Source organism: Quercus suber, unplaced genomic scaffold (assembly GCF_002906115.3).
Source record: "Quercus suber isolate HL8 unplaced genomic scaffold, Cork oak 2.0 scaffold_507, whole genome shotgun sequence".
Classification (NCBI taxonomy): domain Eukaryota; kingdom Viridiplantae; phylum Streptophyta; class Magnoliopsida; order Fagales; family Fagaceae; genus Quercus; species Quercus suber.
The window spans coordinates 560,024-580,159 of NW_027069956.1; the positions used below are offsets into that span (position 1 = coordinate 560,024).

Consider the following 20,136-nt stretch of genomic DNA (forward strand, 5'->3'; position numbering starts at 1 on the left):
AAGTCTTAAAGTTCATTTTATTTTTTGTCCAGCTAGTCTTTTAGTCTCCCTTATATAAACTGGGCACAACTTTTTGACTTAGAAAAATTGTTTCCTAGTACCAATTTCTCCCTTTCACACTAACGTTGAGCTAAAGATGAAGCTCGTGTCGGTGTGGCTCTAGAATCTTGACAATCAATGCTTGTGAGAAGAAATCAACATTCATTTAATGGGCGCTGTTTCTCTAACTTACTGGGTTGAAAATGAAGTGCTTGGTTTAGAATGAGCAGCATGACTAGACCTCCAAGGCATCCAGCTTAACTACAATTCAATAGTATTGTATTGACATCGAGTAACCTTTTAGCATTATTACATGTGCACCATAGTACAAAACTATACGATACAAATGTTCAATAAATAACACGTCATAGTGCCGAACAAATCTTAAAAAAAAAAAAAAAAAAAAAAAAAAATTCATCACAGTGCCTGCACTGTTTCCTTCAGTAACATTGTGCTCTCAAATCTTTTTAAAATGAATTCTACATTTCAAAATGAATCATATATATTCATATGGCAACAATCTACAAAACTAGACTAAAAATTGAAAACAATGGCTCCATTTTAGTATATCATATTTTTGAAACAAAACCTCACTGGTATGAGAAATTATAAGATTCTCATAGTGGACAAGTGACATATTCCACTAAAAGACTTTCACTTGTTTGAAATTATTGAGTTAGAAATTTTTTTAAAATAGAAACTGATTACTGACTCAACAATTTTAAATAAGTGAGAGTATTTTAGTAAAATAGTAAACAAATAACGTGGTTCACTAGAAGACTGTATAATTACTCCACCGACAAAGAGTTAGCTGTGAATTAAATCACATTTGCAATGCAATGTCTGTGGGGTTGGGATGGGTGTATGATACCGCGTGGGTCCAGCCCACTTCATTGGTCAAAGCTCATCTATGAGCTTGTCTTCTCCAGCCACACAAAATCAGCTCTTGGTTTAATGCAAAGCTGACTAAAAGCGTGTGAGACACGCTGAAGTTGAAAAGAAGAAAAGACAGTACAGTGTCTGTTGGGTTGGGTGTATGACACCGCGTGGGTCCAGCCCACTTGATTGGTCAAAGCCCATCTATGAGCTTCTCTTCTCAAGCCACACAAATAGTTAGACATGAATTAAATCACATTTGCAGTGCAGTGTCTGTTGGGTTGGGTGTATGACACCGCCTGGGTCCAGCCCACTTGATTGGTCAAAGCTCATCTATAAGCTTGTCTTCTCAAGCCACACAAAATCAGCTCTTGGTTTAATGCAAAGCTGACTAAAAGCGGGTGAGACACGCTGAAGTTGAAAAGAAGAAGAGACAGTGTAGTGTCTGTTGGGTTGGGTGTATGACACTGCGTGGGTCCAGCCCACTTGATTGGTCAAAGCCCATTTATGAGCTTCTCTTCTCAAGCCTCACAAAATCAGCTCTTGGTTTAATGCAAAGCTGACTAGAAGCGTGTGAGACAGGCTGAAGTTGAAAAGTAGAAAAGATTGAGTGAATGACGGAATTGTTTTAGAAAGCTTGTCGTATGAATGTTCATGTAACCAAGAAAAGACGAACTAAATATGCCCTGAGCAATTTCACTGAAAAGATTGTTTACTAATAGATCAGGGAATTCCAATAATATCATGTTACCTTCTTTTTCTAGTATCTTTCCCATCAAATGAATCTGAGACAAGTTGAAGAAATGCAACCCAGTAAGACCTCAGTAGAAACTGATACATGCAAGTTACTTGAAAGGTTTATGATACTTAAAAATATGGAATAACAGAAAACTCATGGAAAGTACTAGAGAAAAATAAGTAAACGTAAGGTTCAAGTTCATCTGAACTCATTGGCAAATGTCTTATAGCTATTATTGGCAAAAATCCAAATACCAATAGAGAAGCAAGTTTCCATAGTTTTGGAAAAGTATCTTCAACAAATTTGTTGAATTTTTAGCTGAGAGCCACTGGAGGTCTGGTGCTGTCATTTCACCAATCTAGCGTGGTACAAATCTCTAATCCCTACGAATCTATTCCAATCTGCAGTGAAAAAAGTATAAGTATGAAGAAGCTATTGTTGTTCAGGCACAACAGTTCAAGCTTATATTAGGAAGCCAATGAGTTGGGAATTTCAGGTTTTTTGTTCCTAGTTCTATATGGGTCAAAGATAGTCAATGTTCCTAGCAATGATTAAGTTCTCCTGATTGAGATTTATCTTATATGTCAAGAACTATCAGGGCACTCTCTATTTGTGTTTTGGAACAAAATGAGGATATTGGTCTGGAAAAGTGATTTGAGTGCAATATTCAAAATTGTGGCATTTGGATATAACCACTATGGTAGCTGACCCTCGAAGCAATTAAATTTTAATCAACAACTTCAGAATTTAGCCATACCTTGGATACATTGCAATCACATTTGTTGATCAATTTAATTTTTTGATAAGTGATAAGTTTATTGATATCAAAAAGGGGAACACCCTAGTACACAGGGAGTGTACAAGGGGTCCAAATGATCAATTTAATGTACATATCCAATTTCCAGAACCGGCTGAAATTCCTATTTCTGAGAGGTCTTACTGTTTAAGATTTTTGTGTTTGTAATCAAGTAGGAAATTGTGGACTGATCTAACAAGAACTTACTTTGAAAAAAAATAAGTTCAAAAGCAGTCCCATTAGAGCTGACATTCATGACAATAGAGTTTGAAGACAAGTCTAAATTCTTTTTATTTTGAGACTTCAGCAAAATGCAATTCAGACACATTGTCCTCCAAGAAATTCTGTGCAATATTTTAACTCCTTCCAAGTATGAAAGTAGAACCCAGCGTTCTAGTGTGGTTCCCCCATTCAATTGATTCAATTTAAGATGTAATGTCCACAAGGTTAACAATTTTCCATGAGATTTTAGATGGGACCATCAAGAAGTTATCATATATACAAAGAAAGATATGCAAGATGCCTAAATTGGTCTAAGAAATCTGGGATTTTCCCTCTAAGCTGACTACTGAACAAAAACATGTTAAGGTTCCAAAAATTTAGTTTGGTACATCATACTTGGCCTTGTAGATTACTGGAGCCTAAGGAAAGGTACGAAAGTTTATTACTAATTGCTTTTGTGCCATTAAATGATTCATAGAAAGATTAAGTGGGATGTAAAATTGACATTTCCAGGGACCAATGCGTGTCATGAAGTTGGCATTGAGGCAACCATATTGCTGAAAGAGAAGGGAGCTAATTCATTACCTGAAGCAAATTTTTGTTCCCCTTGGAAGGTTGACGCCACTTGTGCAAAAATATTGATGGAAGAAAGATTAGAAACCCACCATAAAGCATTCATACAAAGATCATTTCCCTGCAGATTACAAAAATAAATCTCTGAAAATAAATCTCTAAGGTGGTGGAGAAACTTGGAAGCCCAGAGGAAACCTGAGGACTTTGTGGAGTCTCTGCCTGCCAATGGGTGCTGCCATGATATGTATTTCATCACTGATGAGAAATTCCAGAAAGCAAGATTTTTTTCATTGCACGGTAATTCTACTTTTCCTCAAGTAAGTCTATGTGCATGCTTAAAGACTAATGTTTCTCCTTTGGAATACTGTGCACATAAATTCTGAGGAAAAAATCATAGCAAATTTTGCTTCCCAAGTAATGTAACTACTCTCAAAATGTTAATGACACAATAGAAATAGAAATTGGATGCCAAACTAGATTTGGCTTCCAGACTGAACGCTTATCCTCTTTGGAGGCGTGCGATTACATTGAAGGCCAAAATAATAAACAATTTGGGATGCAATGTTGCCTATGAAAGTTGAGTCTCTTGTTTTTCAGGTCAACTTGACACATCAAAAGTGAGAAGTGAGATGGTCTATGCCACCTCCAAAGATAGATTCAAGAGGGACCTAGATCTGGATGGCACTCAAGTCAAGTTGCGAGCAACAGATCCTAGTAAAACGAGCCTTGACATTGTAAAAGGGCAAGCATTTTGTCTCTTCACCCATTTGATGGTTAGCTCTTCCTAACAATAATATTCTATGAAGAAATCCTCAGTAGAGAAATGTTATCAAATGTGATATATTGACTATAAAGGATCATAATACATCTGAATATTATAATATGAAGGAAACAGAGGATCAAATATCTCTTTACCTATTGTCACATGGACATTGCCCAAAGACAAACTTAACAAAATTATTCAAGAAGAAGCACAATGACACCTGCATAAACATATGGTCGTATTGAAAATACTAGAACAGGGATGCTATATGATGAAATGATGAAAAAGGTGCTTTAAAAGGACTAAGGGTTGTAACTAAGAAAAGCCAGGCTTAGTAATGAGAAAATAGTTAAAACTGATCTCCTCAAGGATGCGAAAACTGCATTCTAGATCTGGGATGGATCAACCATGACAACAGAGGCAGTTTAAGAGGATAAACCATATCCAAGGGCATGATGAAAAAAGTTGAGTAGTGTTTACAACGCATAACAAGGCCAAAATTACAAAAATTTTAAGTCAAATGTATACTAAAGCAAGAATAGAGTAAACAAGAGAAAATGATTTAGGCAATGGCTTGGGATACAGTATAGAAGATATCAACCGCAATAGAGGCATATGACTAATAAGGACCTGTGTAGCCCACTTGCAGCCCAAGAAGTTAAAAAAGCCAATGATATCCTTATGGATTTCCATGAAAGCATCTGTTTACTTTTTTAACATTTTAAGATTGAGCAGCAGCATCAATTAAGACCTAGCACGCATGGTAAATTCTACATGAGAAAAACAGTTCGATTTCTTTTAAGGGGGAAGAGATATCATGAAGGTAAAATTTCTTTGAAAAGGATAGAGCGCAAATGAAATGGGAATGAACTCAAACACAATCTTCGTTGTTTTTTGCAGAATTAGAAGTTTCACAGCTGGTCAGCTGCAATGACGGGATTGTGAATTCTCAAATTCCAGGTTTGGATATAACAAATTGAAGCACACAAACTCAATCACAGCATTAGCTTCAAGGACAAATTCCAGATTAGTTATCAACATCTAAACTTCAGAAAGTGTAAGATAACTCAAAATGCTTTTTCATAAGTATACAGCTTAAATGCCTATCATGGACAAGTCAACATCCAAGGTCCTAAAAAATATACCTGGCCTCTTTCAGTGAAGAGGACAAGATTCTTGGCATCTGTCGCCCATTCGACAAATATATCATGTGAAAAACCCACTTCCAAACTCGCCATGGATGCTAGAACCACCTGTATTAAATGTATAAGTCCTTTTTTGTGTGGCTAACAATATAAAATGTATGTGTCATTTCCATCAATAGTGGGCAAAAGTGAAGTCAATGTATACAGAGGCAATCTAACCTTTGGACCATCTGGAGCATTATCAAGTTCACTCTTGCTAATACAAAATCCGACATGTCTGCAAATGAAAATTGCCTGTAAGAAATATTACCCAAGACTATGAAACATTTTATATGTTTAGTTATTCAGATATTTTCGATTGTCTTGAAGTACACAGAAAACTAGAAAATAAAATCTAAGGCAGCACAAAAAGCAACAGCAATATCAAAGTGCAGAATATTCTTAGGAAAAAAATTTATTAAGAAAGAGCAACTTACTTAAGAAGAAAGGGATTTTCATGATTCTGTTCAAAAGACTTTGCAATGGAATCACTCACCCACTCAAGGAAACTCTTAACATAATCAATCGTGCTAGATGCAACATATGTAAGAAAGAAGATGGGATAGTTCAAGCTTTTATCCGACCAATACTGCAACCATCACCAAGGCCCAATGTCAAAAATCGCTCAATGATAATTGTAAAAGGAATAGTAAAAACAGTTAATCAGAACTAGAAAAGTTCATTTTCCCTACTAACCTGTTCTAATGTTAAAATAAGCTCCAATACTCGCCCAGCTGTGTCCACAGGTAGTAATATATTTCCACCGGCAGCTAGAGTTTTCTTTATGGTTTCTAAATAAACAAAGCAAGACAACATAAGAATACAAAAAACCATGTTCCTCAGCATAATCTTGAAATATGTATATTTTTTTATTGGTAAGTTACACATGCACTCAGTGGGGTTTGAACACACGACCTCACCCTCTGTCCACTCTTGTGGGAAGAGGAACATAATCTTGAAATATACAGTTTTTTATCAATGACTATGTGCTAGGCATTCATGCATGCATGTATGATTTTGAAATATTAAAAATGAAAAGTACACATTAAAAAAAATTACAAAAACAGGGAGGAACATGTATTATATCATAAACAAACACATTTGTCTAAATACATTGTTTTTTCTCGCATATATTAGGCTGATTGTTAAAAGCACTGACAACTCCTGTTATTAGGACTGAAGGCGGGAGAAAGATGATAGACCAGTCACATTCACAAAAGGTAGCATAAAAATCATAAAACCACACGCATACGTTATCTACAACTATGTGATCAGTGTTTATGCATGTGCATATATTTTTTCTAAATGAAATACCAAAATTCAACAGAGCCAACAAAAGCAAGGATCCAAAGGTGCCAATGAGCTATGGCTTAACTGGCACTTCCTCCTCATAGAATAATGGGGTGGAAAGTGAGGCCATGAGTTCAAGACCCAATGGATGCGTGTGTAATTTACCAAATTAGAATAAAAAAAAATTAAGGGACCTAAAGGTGGATGAAAAGTTGCAAAATCATAAGAATATGGTACCTCCAAATTCATTCTCCTTTTCACCACGTCTATAAGGCTGATTGTTCAGAGCATTATAAGCATCTGTAATTAGAACAGCAGGCCGCACAAAAGATGCTAGAACAATTCCATTCAAATGCCTGATAAAAACCACACCAATAAGTATTTTTTCTCCTATTGTTTTATTGAAGTTTAAACAGGTAAAATTAATTAGAATGAAGGTCCAATCACCTATGAAGCAAATTGTTGTATTATATGGAACAATATGGGAATGTAGCACACCACCACATGGAATGATGGGGTCAGACTTAAACATTATATATGAAAGATGTTAATTTAACCTTAAATATCAACTTTTAAAAGTATAAATAAGGAAAGACAAAGAAGGAAAGTTTCAATTCCCAAATTAGTGTATTTGGATGAAATGTACCACATTTTGGATTGAGTTTTCTGGAATGTGGTTCTCTACCAGATTATTGTATTATGGCAATTGTTGGAAGGAAGATGTTCCTTTCTTTGCGATGGTTTAAGTCAACAGCATATATGACATCCTCACCATCCTTTGTTATCTTCCACATAGTACCTCCCAAAAGATGCCCAGCCACATGGAGGAGCAATCACAATTCCCTCCCCTTTGCCTAACATTAGTATAATAATTCCAAAAAACAAAACAAGGAAAAAAAAAAAGGAATTAAAAGGGGAGAAAGCAAGAGGAGGGGGAGGGGGGCAAAAATAAGATTATCAATGCATCTAAAATACATGTCATATCCAAATTCCACTGATAATGTATACATGACCAACCCAATTTAGCATCCAATCATCTCAATCCATATCAAAATTGATGAATAGGGAAGAAGCCCCTCTAAGAGTCTATTTAGCATCAACTTTAGCTTTTAGCTTTTATGTACAACTTTTTAAAACCCCATTTTTTTCCAACATTTTCTCACTTTTTCAATATTTTTCAAGATACAAGAATATTTTAGCACACTTACAGTAAAAAAAATTTCAGCAAAAAGCTAGATAAGTTGTTCCCAAACAGACACTAAATGTGGAAACATTCCAAAAGTGGACATGCTTATAACTGTCATGCCTTATTGGGTTGATAATATACCTTCTCCTTTTTTAACTTAAAACGCCATTCACTTTATAGATACATCATTGTACTCATGAGGTACAAGTCCATACAAAGCATCGATTCTCAAAGTCTACCACATGTACATCAAAAGCTTTGTAGAACAGACAGCAGAAAACCAACACCTTAACCCGTAAATTCCTTTTTTTTTTTTCACCCTAATCACTTTAACTCGAAAGAAGAGAAAAGAATGAATGTACATGTATAGCCCCCAAAAAGTGAACATAGATCATCACTAAAAATGCATACCAGTGAGATGATGGTTCTGAGAATAGGTTAGTCTGGTCATAACTTGGAAAGCAGAATCAATATCATCTAAAGTAAGCAGATCAAACTCTGATATTTGCTGCAAAAGAAGAGATATAATTACACATCAAATTAACTTATCAGCACACATGACACCCAAAACAAATTTGCAACAAACAGATGCAAGTTCCCAAGAACCACAATCAGAATAAGAGAACTCAAGGAAAAAAGTTTGATGCACAAATTGGTTTTGATAAAAGAAAACACAATCTTCACAACAACAAAAAGTGTGTTGCAAAAAAAGGCAGTTAGAGTGATTGATGATCAATGATTTAAAGGCTAAAAGGAGAGCACTCCAAGAACAATTTTTGCACAAAATAACCAGATAAGTCATTCTGTTCCTATTTCATGACTTACATTGTGAGTGCAGATTTTCTTTCTCGTTTTTTCCTGATAAATAGCATAGTGTTCTAATTTTTAACCCTAGCTTCTCTACTATCTAGGTTAAGAGTCCGTTTGGAAACCGCTTATTTTGTTGAAAGTAAGTAGAAAAAAAGCCCACTTTAGGAGTAAAAATAAGCTAACTTTTTCTCAAATCCCAAATGCAACCTAAGTAATGAATTCACAAATTTTCAATTGTTTATGTACATCTTAACCGATCATATATACTGAACGCAGAAAATGCCGACATTAAATTACTTTTTATTTAATTAGATACTATAGGATTTGAACCTTTGGTGTCAGTCATAACTATCAGACAAAGATACCAATATGTACATTTTCTGTGTAAGCGGAATTTGATCTCGGGTCGCTCATTCAAGTACAAGAGATTTTACCATTTAAACTAACTAGAATCCACCATTAAAGCTACTTCCTCATCAAGTTATTAACGCAATTAAGATACATTCAATCAAAGTATATCACACTATATATCTAGGAAATCACATTTCAAACAAAATTTACAATAATACACAGTACTCAAAAGAAATCGAGTTTTGGAAGAAGAAGAAAAAAAGGTTCACCTTTCGGGAGAGAAACTGCTCGTACATGGTGAGAAGACCTAATCTGTAAACCGGCTCGGTGGCGTAAACCGGAGCGTTGAGTCCGAGCTGCTTCATGGCATAAGGAAGCGAGCCGAGGTGAAGCGTGTCTGGATGCGACACCAGTACCGCGTCTATCGTCGACGCTACCCTGCAAAAGCAAAATCAGTAAATGAGGCTTTTTAGAGAGAGAGAGAGAGAGGAGAGAGATTGTATGTACTTGAAGAGAGGTTGAAGAAGAGTAGGGTCGAAGTGGTCGTTCCAGCCACAGTCGATGAGAAAGTTGAAGCTGTCGATGGAGACTAAGTATGAGAGTGGTTCTCGTTGTACACTCCACATAGTGGAGTCACCTGCACCGAAGTTCCCATCTCTCTCTCTCTCTCTCTGAAACCTTTTTTTTTTTTTTTTTTGGTCTTAAAAATTAGGAATGAAGAGGAGGGATCGGTATCGTTTTTCAAGCGTTTTTCTATTTGAAAGGTTTTTTTAAGTACAGCCTATACTCTATAGTAAGCCTACGGTGTTTGCACGGCGTCGTTTTGTGTGAGCATAGTAATTGTGTGGAATGGAAATAATTTATATTTATATCAACACGCTTTTTTTTTTTCATGATTAAAGTTGCGATTAATTTGTGAATAAAATTGTGTGATTGGCCACTGTCCACAACCTCAGTAAATCTGTTTTGGGGGAGGAGTTCGTAAAGAAATATGATGGAATGGATAAATCATAAATGAATGAGGTAAAAAAAAAAAAAAAATTAACCTTGTTTAATAAGGTGCATCTCAATTCTCAAGTGTGCTTTATTATTATTATTTTGCTATATATATATATATATGTGAAGATTTAAATTAGCCACTTGATCTTAAAATAAATTGCATGAATTAATCCATTGATTTATTATACAAACACTAACTATCAAAAGATAAGAACAAATAAAATTTACCATTCTTGTAATTTTCTATCTTTGGATTTTGGATATATTATTTCAATCGAAACATATATTTCATTTTGTCCATAACTTTCACTATTGTGTATTTTTATAAAGTACAAAAGAACCATATACAATATTATGTTTAGCCTTTTTATTTGACTAGAATATTGTCATATTATCCATCAAATAAATAAAAAATTATTATATAAATTTTATAAAAATGAACTTACAAACTTTATACATACATTTGTATTATCCATTTGAGCTAGTAGACAAAACATATTGTTCTTTCAAGTTTATTAACACTTGTTTTAATTAAATGTTATGGATATTATATGCTTTTTATATGTGAAAATATATGCATTTTACCATTAACCGTTTTTTAATTCAATGTTTTATTTTATAAGTGTTTTTTAGTTCAATGTAATGGATATTTGAATTTTTTATACGTTATATTTGAAGAATATGAATTTTACTTCAATACTTTTGCTTTTGTGCAATTTTAGTGCTAAGAGTCTTGTGCTTGCTCAGTGTTTGGAGACTAGATAGTGAGTGTCACATTGATATCCCTCCATTTCATTTTGTTGGTAACCAGAGATTGCTTGTGCTCAATAAATGAACTTGAGAAGAAAATGGGAAGTATTATTTTCCATAATGTTTTGCATCTTATAAATGCATACTCTTGGAGCTCATATGATTTTCAGTGTCAACCCCAAACAGAGATTATCCGACCATTTCAATCCAACACAACACTACTCTTCTAAAATTGAAGCTAGCTTTTCTTTTTACCCCAAACAGTGATTACTCTAACCATTTCAATCCAACACAACACTTCTCTCATACAAATTGAAGCTTCATAATCTTTTTTGCTAAACAAAAAAAAATTACAATGGTGGCACTTTTTAAAAAAATTTCAGATGTCACACTACATCACGTGTATTTGTCTCACTTCTTGGTTCAGAAGCCTGGGAGAGCAAGAAGATTACAAGAATATTGGTGCCAAGAGCCTGTGTAACCTTTTTCCCTCAAACACCCTCAAATTGGGTCTCATTCATGTCACAGATTTAGTATGGTAATGAATGTTCTCTCGTTTCAAGAGAGAGCCCAAAGAAGGGTACAACAAGGCTAACAGAAATTTCCCTATTATCATTGCTGGGCAATTAGAGGGAAACCTCTCTTGCCAAATGTTGGATAAGGCAAAATAAACATAATTGATTTTTCTATTTAAGTTTAACAAGAACTATCAAGTGAATCTACAACTTTCAATTGGCACTGCAGGCAGCGATGTGTTGGATTGGATCATAAAAAGTCTCAAACTTCTGTTTGGTGAGCTTTTTCATTTGGGTTCGGTATGTTTCCTTCCCATAGCTCCATTAGCTCCTTTCTTAGCCAAGAGATCACAACAATAGGTCCTAGAGTAGAAGGTACCTACATTAACCAAAAATATGGAATAGGGTAAGAGGTAAAAAGGAGCAATAGTGGTTCCTTTACATAAAACTAGAGTGCTATCGAGAACAAGGCAAATCCACCTAGTATTGTGTTGCAACCATGCTACTCAAGATGTGCTGTGGTGTGTTTTGTTTTTGGTTTTTGTTTTTCTGGGAGGGGGGAGGGTTTTGTTTTTTAGAGTTTAAAACCAAAAATATCAGTATTTGGTGTCATAAATTGAGAAGATATATTATGAATTGGATATATACATCCTCCCTCTCATATCATGTAATCCCCCACAGCCGTGGGGCCCACACATTGTGAGATGGAAGATACATGTACAAGCTAATTATTGCATACAATTAGACATTGCAGGAGTTTAAAACCAAAATATCAGTATTTATTGTCATAAAAGAAGACATCTTATGCATCAGATACATACATCCTCCATCTCATATTGTGTAATCCCACACAGCTGTGGGGTCCACATATTATGAGATGGTAGATACCAACATCCAATGCATAAGCTAATTATTGTATAAAATTAGACATTACAGGAGACTTAAAACCATTTCCAACATTTACCAACCATAGAGGCCTATGATGGACGCCAAAAATCTCATTGACACAAAAATCTGAACCAACAAAGCTGACCAAAGAAGCTGCTGACTTAAGTTTATACTTGTTAATTTTATATGGAGTCATATATACACAATAGACCAATAAACTGCTAAAAAGAACAGAGCAAAAAGAATTTGCATGCATAAATATTTGTAGAAGATACCAACAAACTTGACAAAGATCATTTTTTTTTGTTTTTTTGATAAGTAATAACACACAAAAAAATGAAAATTGAAAAAGAAAAATACCAGATACAGAAGTGCAGGTTGAGGTGAGTGAGTCAAAACACCAGCAGCTAAAGCAGTTACCAGTCCAATGGCATACCCAGCAAGGGCATACCATATGTATTTGTGCCCCTTTGAAGAATTTATGTCTAAGAGATTTACTGAATCTCTGATCTTCCGATGATCAAAACTGAGGACTAAAGCTAAAAGCATGGCAGGAATAGCCTGCCATAAGAACATGACCAAAACAAAATTAGCAGATATAGCAAAAGGCAAAATTAGCTCAAACAGAAAGGCAATACCAATTTGAAATTTTCAAAAGAAAATTGAAGCAAAATATGGGTATGAACATGTCCCTTTCTTGGCATAAGAATTATGATAGATACTGAACAATGTCATGCCCACTGTAATAGTAAAACATTTGCCTTTTGATCTTCACTTTTGTACAAGATGTTCAATATATTCATTCCATATGATAACTTCAACATTCAAGGAGAATTTAGAAAGCATAATCATAGTTGGGCAGTACACTGTCACTATTCAGTGATAGCTTCACCATAGGGGTAGCAATTTGTCAGCTTTATTTGGTTATCTGACCCCACCACAACCAGAACAGGCATGTGTCATAGGGCTTGAAACAACTCAAGAAAAGATAGATAAACTTGATCAGGTTCAGGACGGTTTTGGAATAGACAAGCTGATTACCAAAACCAAATTAGATAAGGGTACATACAATATTAAACGCATTAGAGCAGATCTTATTTAAAAGAGTGCCCTTAACTATTTAGGACCCTAACATCCACCATGACTATCAATGGGCCATGTTCTGTTAACGAGCTCCTCGGAAGAGGAGTTTTAAACAAATAAATTTGACAATGGAAAACCTTTTCTCATTTCTCTCTGTCCCTCCTTGGCATGATCAAGATATGTTTTTTTTGTGTTCTGTGGCCTCTTCCCAAGAAAGGATAAGACTAACTATCAATGTCGCTTGAAGATTCTCAATCACCAAGCTGCTGTAAGTTCTGCACTTAATCTCACTACTGAGGGACATTGAAGTTATGAAATGAAGCTCCCAGCCAGAACATCTGGTTTCATTGGGGTTTTTCACATCTTTCAAAAGCATGTATATATCTTGAAAGTTTTGTTGCATGTGTCACATGCAAAAGTATATACTTGAAAAGAAGTTGTTTTCCTCCTAAGTAGTAAGCATTACTCACTGATGTCCTTCACTGGCACATCACATCCAGCTTTTCCACATTTTCATTTGTCCAAAAATAGGTTAAGTTATTGAGTTTGGGAATAACTTCCACCAACTGAATTCAAGCTATTTGCAAGTTTGCTGAATACCAGTCAAGTGACCTCAAACTATGACTACCTCACTAGAAATGGGCTCAAGGCTAGCTCAAAGGGGATCCATATATAATAATCTACTGGGCATGAGGCCAAAAGCGAATTATGCAGTATAAGGTGAAGAATTGTGACGTAAGTGGATTATGCAATTCAAATCATGATGTTAAGAGTAAATTTTATTAAAAAAATGCTGTCCATCAGTAAAAAAAAATCAAGGATCCACATACGAAATAATTAATATCCACTTGGATCTCTAAGCTTAACAAATTTCATGAGTGTATGAGTATAAATTCAAGCTTGCATCTGTCTAAAAAATATCAACAGTGCCAACAACGTAGTTTGCATGAAGTAACAATCAAATTAGAGAGCGAATTAAAAGATAAGAGGATGTGATACATTACTACACAAAAAATAAGTGAATGCTACCCCAATGATATCAACCTGAACCTAGAGTACAAAGAACACAACATAATATTTTGGCACAACACGTCTAGCAAATCATAGAACAACAGAAAAAATATCAATGCCTGGTGAAGTTTTAAAACATGGATCACTTAATACTTTTTAACATCAGGACACAAATTTTTAATAAACCAAGAGAGTGTGATAAACACAGGGCTGGATCTTCCACAATGAAATTTTTTCTCTGGAAAATCAGACTAAAACTTATGGATATGCCCTAATGTATAACTTGCCTAGTAGAATAGTATGAGGGGGCTTCAATATTATTTGGTAGTACATATACAATGATGACAGTCAGCAGAAAAATTAATTGCAACAAGATACTGATTAAAATGTGACAGGGCTCAAGTATAGTAAACCTCCCCAATTTGGCAAAAATTTAAAGTAATTAAAGTAAAATAATATCATTTAAAAGAACAGGATGTCTACCATGTCACCTAGACCAAGCATCATGAAGTCTGAACCATTTCCTCCAGCAACCGCTCCGCCTAACAAATCCCTAGGAAAAACTATCTTCACAGGCAACTCCAGCTTTTTTGTTATCAATTGCGACCCAGGAAGACTCAAACTATTAGCAACTGTATGAACAGGATTTGATGCTTGTTGTGTTGCCACTGAAACCATGACATTTGCCCCAAAAAACCTCTCGGAGAAAAACACCCAGAATATGTCATATACAAACAAACAAACAAGGAGCATTGCACATATTTTAATGTTTGGAAGCCGCACATGGCTCACAAATGCAATACATATGGAGATGCCCAATAAATTATTCAATATCCAATGCCCAGAAACAAGCCAGGCTGCAACAGTACCTATGCATGCCAGCAATAATAAAGCTTGAATTCGTGTGAACGACTTTGAGCAGCAGCGTGACACATATGGGTCAGTCAAACCAAATTGTGACTTCAGATACACAACGTGTGGAGATAGACAAAAGAAAAGTGATGAAACAGAGGCAATGGCTGTAAATGCAGTAAGCAGTTGTGAGACAGAAGAGAACAGGTAGAACATCAACAGCAAACTGCAAGAGCTCATTACTGGGATCATTAGTGCTTGGGACCTATCTAATGTAATGGATGCCTCAGACAAGTCACGGTTTCGCTCCATTTCTTTCTCGTAATTTAGAGCCCGAAATGCAGATCCAAACGTTACAGCTACTGCCGTCACAATGAGTGTAACGGGTGCTGGCTCCAGCAAATATAAAAGCTTCCACAGGGACTCCATGACTTACCAAATACACAGTTCCTTCTAATTTGTTATCTTAAACTAGTCTTTTTGCCCAAATAAGTATCAATATAAGAAGTTAACAATTACAATTTCTGCAACCAAAGTTGCATTGGCCCTCTGATAAACACAAACCAGAGAAGTCCGTGCAACCTGCAAAAAAATCATATTAAAAGAAACATGTAAGAGTGCATGCAAATATTATCTCTCAAAAAATTAGAATTCTTGGGCAAAGAAAAAGCCATAAGAAATCTATTTTGGCATTAACCATTTTACATGAAACTTGAATATTACAAATACGCAAAAGGAAAACTCTCGACATTTCCATGAAAAGGGTTGATTCCAAGAGCATCTAATGCATACATGTTTTCCCAGCATTCTCACAAGTAATTTTCATGTTCTTTCTCTCTTCTTTGTTTCAGAAGTGGAAAACCACTACTAATGCATCCAAGCAAAGCCAGTTTTCCCATTGTTTCAGTTCCCTTCTTAAGGACCCCAAAAACAAAGTTACATTACAAACGTCAAGAATAGCATATGCAAAATTTTAATGCTTTTATCCTTTATTTCAATTAAGTAAGCTACCCCAGTATCCCAACTAAGAGGAAAGGAATCTATTCCACCAAAATCAGCAGAAAACTTCAATCAATAAAAAACTTCACTCTTATTTAGCCCAAAGATCACTTTATTTCCAGCAAAATAACATTTTTTTTTAGGGTAAGTAAGAAAATAACAGCAATTGAAATTCCAAATTCCAAATCTTTATTCTTGCCCAAGACCCAATATAGCAACATCCCTCCACCCAACTGAGTCTAAAATACTGAGCTGACCATTTCACTAATTCTATAGAATTAACCCCCAACATATGGTAAAGAATCAAACTTTATCATTTCATTTACTTTTCCTTAGTTTTCGGAGTAACCAAACAGCGAGCTAATGACCCAAAATCTAAATTTTCCATTTCTTCTTGAATCTTTTTCCCACTAATCAAACAAATTGTCAACCCACCAAGAAAACCCAACATCTATAGCATAAAAAGATAAACAAAAAGAACTGATGCATGTGTGTGAGTTCATATAAAAAAATAGATACATAAAAAATTATATATGTAGATGAAGATCTGAAAGAAGAAGTTATTGGAGTTGGGAAAATTAGGGTTTTTGGAGGTGGAAATTGGGGAGAGAGAGGGACTCACCTTGGACTTTGAAGAGTTTGAAAAACCTGCTCTCTCTCTCTCTCTCTCTCTCTCTGATCAACCTTGGCTTCGTGTGAGTGTGGTCCTTTTTCTCGGGGGCTGAATGTGATCGAAAACTATCAAAGTATATTTTATTGTATAACAAAGGTCGGAGAGAGAGAGAGAGAGAGAGACTATATTTTTTGGCTAATTTGCCGTGTGACCCCACTAAGATTTTTTGCTAATTTACTGTGTGACCCCACTATTTTAGGTTTTATCCTCTCTCTTGAAAGAAACTCTTTTTCTTTTTCATTTTTCTTTCTTTGTTTTATGAATATCGAGAGTCTTTAAAGCACAACTAACTCGTTTTTTTTCTTTCTATTTTTGTTTTACGAATCTTGAGAGTTTTTGTAACTCAATTAACAACTTTAGTATTTTCAAAACCTTTAACCAAATTATTTCATTTCATATCATATCGTAAGAACTCCTAAAGTCCTTTTTTTTTTTTTATACTACTAGTGGGTTTTTTTTTTCTTTTTAATGCCTTAAATCATGGAGTCCACCACCTACTATCAAATGAGGGTGAGAAGGAGCTCATTGAAATGAGGTTTTGTGTGTATGAATGTAAAAGTGGCCTTTGGGAGAAAAATATATATTAGGGGGTATTTTTTTTTAATTTAGATAGGGGTAGGAAAGGTGGATTAGTCTAATTGAACAAAAGGGTAACTTATGAATTTATCCAATTTGGTCATCTCTATCACATTTAATTTATAATTTTTTTAATAATCAATTTATAGACTATTTAATTGTTGCCTTTGAGCTGTTAAAGTTTGTATAAGTCACTAGTATTTGTTTCCAAAAATAAAAATAAAATAAAAGTCATTAGCATTCCTTCCAAAATTTAAATAAAAAATTATCCACAAATAGATCATGTGGCTTCCCAAGTCCTAACAATCTCATTTTACTCTAATTTTTAGTGGTTAAATTTAATATTTGAATATTTTGTAGACAATGTGGTTAGGCTGACAGTAGAAAGTTACATATTCATCAAAAAAAAAAATACAGTAGACATTTACAATAGTGAAATCATTGTATTATAAAAAACTGTTAGAACTTTTTTTTTTTTTTTTTTTTGATAAACAAAAAGTTAGAACTTAGAACTATTGAAGAAATATGGTTTGTTGGAGTCCAATAAGGAATGTACTGGGCTTGCTCTGAACTGAATATACATGGGCCTATGGAATCTATGTAAATTGGAATTCTGCTTTATGAAAGTGAAAGGTGATCAAGATCGAGATCTGTTCAACAAACCCATGTGTGTGAGAGTGAGCCCGAGATCATCAAGCACTAGCTTTTGCTTTGTCCTTGGAAATTTGGTTGTCCAAGCATTCCCATTAAAACTTCTAAAAAATTTAGCATTTACCATTTCAAAATCCTACTTTATCTATTTTAACATACCACTTTACAGTACACTCAACATCATAAATTTTATATTTTTTACCACTTCATTAAAATATTTTTTTATTTTTTAATTCTTTTTTATTCTCAATCTATCTCTTCCTCTCTCTTCTTCTGTTCTCCATGTATGTCTTCTCTCAAACCCATTGCCCACACCCACTGCCACAACCACCACCGCCCACAACCTCAACCCCTAACCACCAAAACCACAAACAAAAACAAACTCACAATCAAATCAGAAACCTAAACCCAAAACCAAACCATAAAACTCATACCTACCCACCACCGGTACACCGCAAAAAACCATCAAACAAATACCCATCACCACCAGCCCACCACAAACCATACCCATCCAAAACCAAATCACAATCCCACCAAAATATGCCCAAATCAAAACCCAAGGCGTGAGAGAGAGATAATCATAGATCGGCATGAGAGAGTGATAATCATAGATTGGTGAATCGAAGACAGATCAAGGACGAAGAGGCAGAGTTTTACAATAGAGGTGAATCGAAGACAAATCGACGACGAAGAGGTAGAGATCGACGACAAAGAGGCAGAGATTGATGACAAAGAGGCAGAGATTGATGACGATGAAGAGGCAGAAGTCGATGACGACGAGCAAAGATTGGCGACGAGCAGAGATGATGAACCATGGAAGAGAGAAGGGAGAGAGAGGAAAGAGAGACAGAAATTAAAAAAAGAGCCGTTGGTGAATATATATATATATATATTTTTTTTTTTTTGTTTACAATCTAGCTACAATGAGCTTATGTTGATACAGGCTCACTGTAGCTGTTTGTCAAAAAATTTGTCATTTGAAATCTTTGATGGAGTGGCTTTTTTTGTGTGTTGATGGTAAAATTTAGCATATACCACTTTTAGCACCTTTAATGGGAATGCCCTCAGCTTCTTTGAAAACTAAAATCTCTGAGGCAAGTAACAAACAGTCAAATTGAGAAAAATAGGACCACAACCTTTTTTTGCCACAATTTCGATAACACAAATATGAGTGGTGGAGAAAAAATGATGAATTTATGTGATAAGTAGTTATTCATAGTCTATCACATCAAAGTTGTGGTTCTAGAACAACCCCAATAAAATATGAGCCGTTTAGAATGCATATGGTCAAGGCGAAAGAAAATGAATGAAAGCAGTACAAAAACAAGGATATTAGACCATGATATACTTTCTCAAGAGCCTCTATTATACTATTAATTTATAAAATTAGTCTCATCACATGTGCTTTGCTCGTGCTTTTTTTTTAGTGGTCCTATTTTGTAGCAAAAAAAAAAATCTATGTTTTTATTTTATATATATAATTTTTATTTTGAGAATCTAATTCATAAGTGAATAAAGAAATTTGAAAATATACAGGAGAGTGACCATATTTTTTAGGCAATGTTTTAGTGGGAGGTTAGAGTTGTATTTTTACTTGATTATCCTTTTGTTTTGTCTCTATTTAAACATAGGAATGTTTGGGCATTTTTTAACCAGAAAAATAAGGATCCCAAACAGGGAAGCCCCTTAAATAATACTCTTATAAATACATCAATTTTTCTCACAATTACTAAGATGGTAAAATAGATAATAAAGTAGTGAGAGTGGTTCATTCATGTGATTTTTTTTTTTTGGCTAATTCGTCCATGTGAAAATCAATAACTTGACTAATAGGTTGTGAAAAATATTGTATTTCAGCTTACAAATATTAATTGAGCTATGGACTTTGTAAAATTTTAAAAGGAAAACAAATTATTTATCAAAAAAAAGAAAATAGAAAGCAAACAATGTTGTTAGACAGTACATTATTATGTCGTCAAAAAATAACACTTAGGCAATTTTTAACACATCCAAAATCAAGTCAATTTAAGCCTCATATAGGCAAAACAAAGCATGATTCAGTAGCTCCAATTGCTAGTCCAGACTCTAGACTCAAAAAGTTAATACATTAGTTTTGAAAGTGATAACGAGTTAGATCATTGCATATGCGAAAGAATTCGCGGTCCAATGGATTTTCTAAGTATATACGAAACCACCAAAAGAAACATTGTTTACACCAACAAAAAACTTTATTTATTTATTTATTTAGGAAATCCATTTAGGATACTTAATGTGACCTCCACATACTTTTTATTTTAATTATTTAATTAT

The 20,136-nt window shown here is 34.6% G+C and overlaps 2 protein-coding genes across 2 annotated transcripts; both read right to left on the minus strand.

The window, feature by feature from the left end:
* Positions 1 to 1,760: 1,760 nt before the first annotated feature.
* On the minus strand, positions 1,761 to 9,567 carry LOC112019416 (cleavage and polyadenylation specificity factor subunit 2). The gene is given in 13 exon segments (XM_065763451.1): positions 1,761 to 2,055; positions 3,258 to 3,366; positions 5,154 to 5,261; positions 5,373 to 5,430; positions 5,630 to 5,781; positions 5,889 to 5,983; positions 6,720 to 6,840; positions 7,211 to 7,306; positions 7,308 to 7,336; positions 8,080 to 8,176; positions 9,099 to 9,267; positions 9,337 to 9,436; positions 9,439 to 9,567. Coding segments are annotated over 13 exon segments (1,236 nt in total). The 5' UTR covers positions 9,485 to 9,567; the 3' UTR covers positions 1,761 to 1,999.
* Positions 9,568 to 10,923: 1,356 nt separating this feature from the next.
* LOC112026437 (signal peptide peptidase-like 1) lies at positions 10,924 to 16,681 on the minus strand. Its single transcript, XM_024059124.2, has 4 exons — positions 16,549 to 16,681; positions 14,559 to 15,509; positions 12,342 to 12,542; positions 10,924 to 11,472 (listed from the first exon to the last, which is right to left on the minus strand). The coding sequence occupies exons 2-4, from the start codon at positions 15,354 to 15,356 to the stop codon at positions 11,356 to 11,358; spliced, it is 1,116 nt and encodes a 371-aa protein (XP_023914892.1). The 5' UTR covers positions 15,357 to 15,509; positions 16,549 to 16,681; the 3' UTR covers positions 10,924 to 11,355.
* Between the last annotated feature and the right edge of the window lie 3,455 nt (positions 16,682 to 20,136).